The sequence below is a fragment of the Mesitornis unicolor genome, unplaced genomic scaffold, assembly GCF_000695765.1.
Source record: "Mesitornis unicolor isolate BGI_N332 unplaced genomic scaffold, ASM69576v1 scaffold7188, whole genome shotgun sequence".
Classification (NCBI taxonomy): domain Eukaryota; kingdom Metazoa; phylum Chordata; class Aves; order Mesitornithiformes; family Mesitornithidae; genus Mesitornis; species Mesitornis unicolor.
In genome coordinates this window covers 365-2,407 of record NW_010199717.1, presented here as the reverse complement: position 1 = coordinate 2,407, position 2,043 = coordinate 365, and the positions used below count along the sequence as shown (strand labels likewise).

The following is a 2,043-nucleotide window of genomic DNA, read 5'->3' as shown; positions in this document are numbered from 1 at the left end:
CCTGCTGAGGTTTTGGGAAAGGAGAGGGCCACACTAACACTACAGAGTACAGACACGGATGCTGAGGTGATCAGCCCTGCAAGTTCAACAGAATGCAAAGCACACATTTTTCAGCCTTAATTCAACATAGCTTTGAGTGTCTTAGCTTTTTTCATTTTAGGTAAGCCCAGACTGGGGGTGTAGGGAGCAGAAAGGGTATTTGGCAACAGAGCTTTGGATGTTAAAATACGCCCAAATCAGTAAACACGTCACGGGATATAAATGATTTGTTTCCCAGGCCATATGGCAATCTTCACAGAAAAGTGCTTAATTCACATAGTCTAAGATAATGTTTGGTAGCATTTACTCAAGTTTTTGCAAATTAAAACATTAATTAAATGTTATTCACACGTACAAAACGAACACAAACATGAATATATGCAAACAAGAACAATCATAGTTCCAAATTTCAGATGACCATTGGAATTCAATCTGAACAAAGGATCCCAGCCCCTCTTGCAATGCTGCCCAATCTCTGGCTTACCCTTACAGCCAAGCTGTCCATGTCTTGCAACACACACTCCCTTCTGCCCAGTTATCATCACCTCCTGGAAAACCTTGCCAAGAGACCCCATACCTGATACAGCATCACACACCGCTCTTTCCAGGTACCTCCATTACAATAAAGTGTGAGTGTTACCCAGCATTATTTATCATATTTACCTATGAGACAAGCTTTTGTTTCAATATGCTTCCCAGCCAACCTAAAATTTGCTTAAAAAAACCCAACCCAATTAATTTAAAGCAAGGATGCTCTGGCAGAGTTGCTGCCTTTCACTTCTGGAGTTTTTCCTGTTTCAAATCAATCAAAGAGGCCACCTGGAGCAGTCAGGGTCAGCATCAGCAATGTGGCCTCCTCCAGCACAGTTCAGACTGGAGCTGCTGGTGACAGCACCAAGCACATCACTGGGCCCAACAGGAACGAGACACTGCTCACACCTCAAATGAGCTGCAAAGACATCCAGGGACTGTTCCTTCACCATCTCTGCGTCCTACACTGAGCGCACTTACCAGCAGGCTTTGCACAGGCAAGTGGCAGAAGTCTAGCAGTTTGGTAAACTAATTAAACTTCACAGAAAAATAAGCACGATGAACACACAACAAGGAAATTCACTGGAAATTAGCTGCTGTATCACTCAAGTTCTCCAAATATTTGGGTAAACTTCTGTCTGTCTACAATCTGGCCAAACTTAATCGTAAAATACAAAATTTCTGCACTATTATACCGTCTGAACCGGAGAAGTAGCTCCCCCTTGCCATCTCCAACTTCATCCAAAGTCATTACCGTCTCAATGGGACAGTAAATGTCATTGCGCCTTCCCCAGAACGTCAAGTGGGCCACTCTGACAGTACGGCTGGCTTCATTTAAGTAGATTAATCCAATAATTCGTCGGAAAAAGTAGCTCACAGCATACAGCATTGCACCAGCAAAGAGCGTGATGCCAGTTGTGTATAAGAGGATATTCTGGGAAACCTGCTCTTGCAGGTAGAGGTAGCAGATGGGAGGCAGCATGCCCACAGTGGTGGCAGTCTGCACCAGCTTCAGCCTCGACAGCACCCTGCAGTACTTGATCCATGGAAACCTGTACACCAGTTTGAACTCTTCTGTTTTCCCATCCACAGCCTTTTGCAGGATGGCAGCAGCAGGGCCTGAATGGCAGAGGCATGCAGATGGTTCTCGCTGTCTTCCAAGGTGATGATTAACACCATAAACTTGCCGGTGTTGTGACTGCAAATGCTTCCAAGTACTAAAAGACATGGGTGGGTGAGCATCTTCCTTTTTCCACGACCTCGTCCAGAGCTCATTTTGCAGCCATCTTCCAAAAGATGGACCCAAGCAGACTTTAGTCCTAGTTCTGCAGAGCCTGGCCTATAAGGAAATATTCCCACAGGTCATCACTTGAAAGGTCTTTATAACCCAAACGCATTTAGCTCAGTCTGCTCCTCAGACACCTGCAGCCAGCACAAGCCTCCCCTGGCCCTACTCACTGTAACCTCATGCTT

At 45.3% G+C, this 2,043-nt stretch overlaps 1 protein-coding gene across 1 annotated transcript; it reads right to left on the bottom strand.

Annotated features, from left to right (window-relative positions):
• Positions 1-1,171: 1,171 nt before the first annotated feature.
• On the bottom strand, positions 1,172-1,798 carry TMEM186 (transmembrane protein 186). Its single transcript, XM_010189529.1, has one exon. The coding sequence runs from the start codon at positions 1,796-1,798 to the stop codon at positions 1,172-1,174; it is 627 nt and encodes a 208-aa protein (XP_010187831.1).
• Positions 1,799-2,043: the final 245 nt, after the last annotated feature.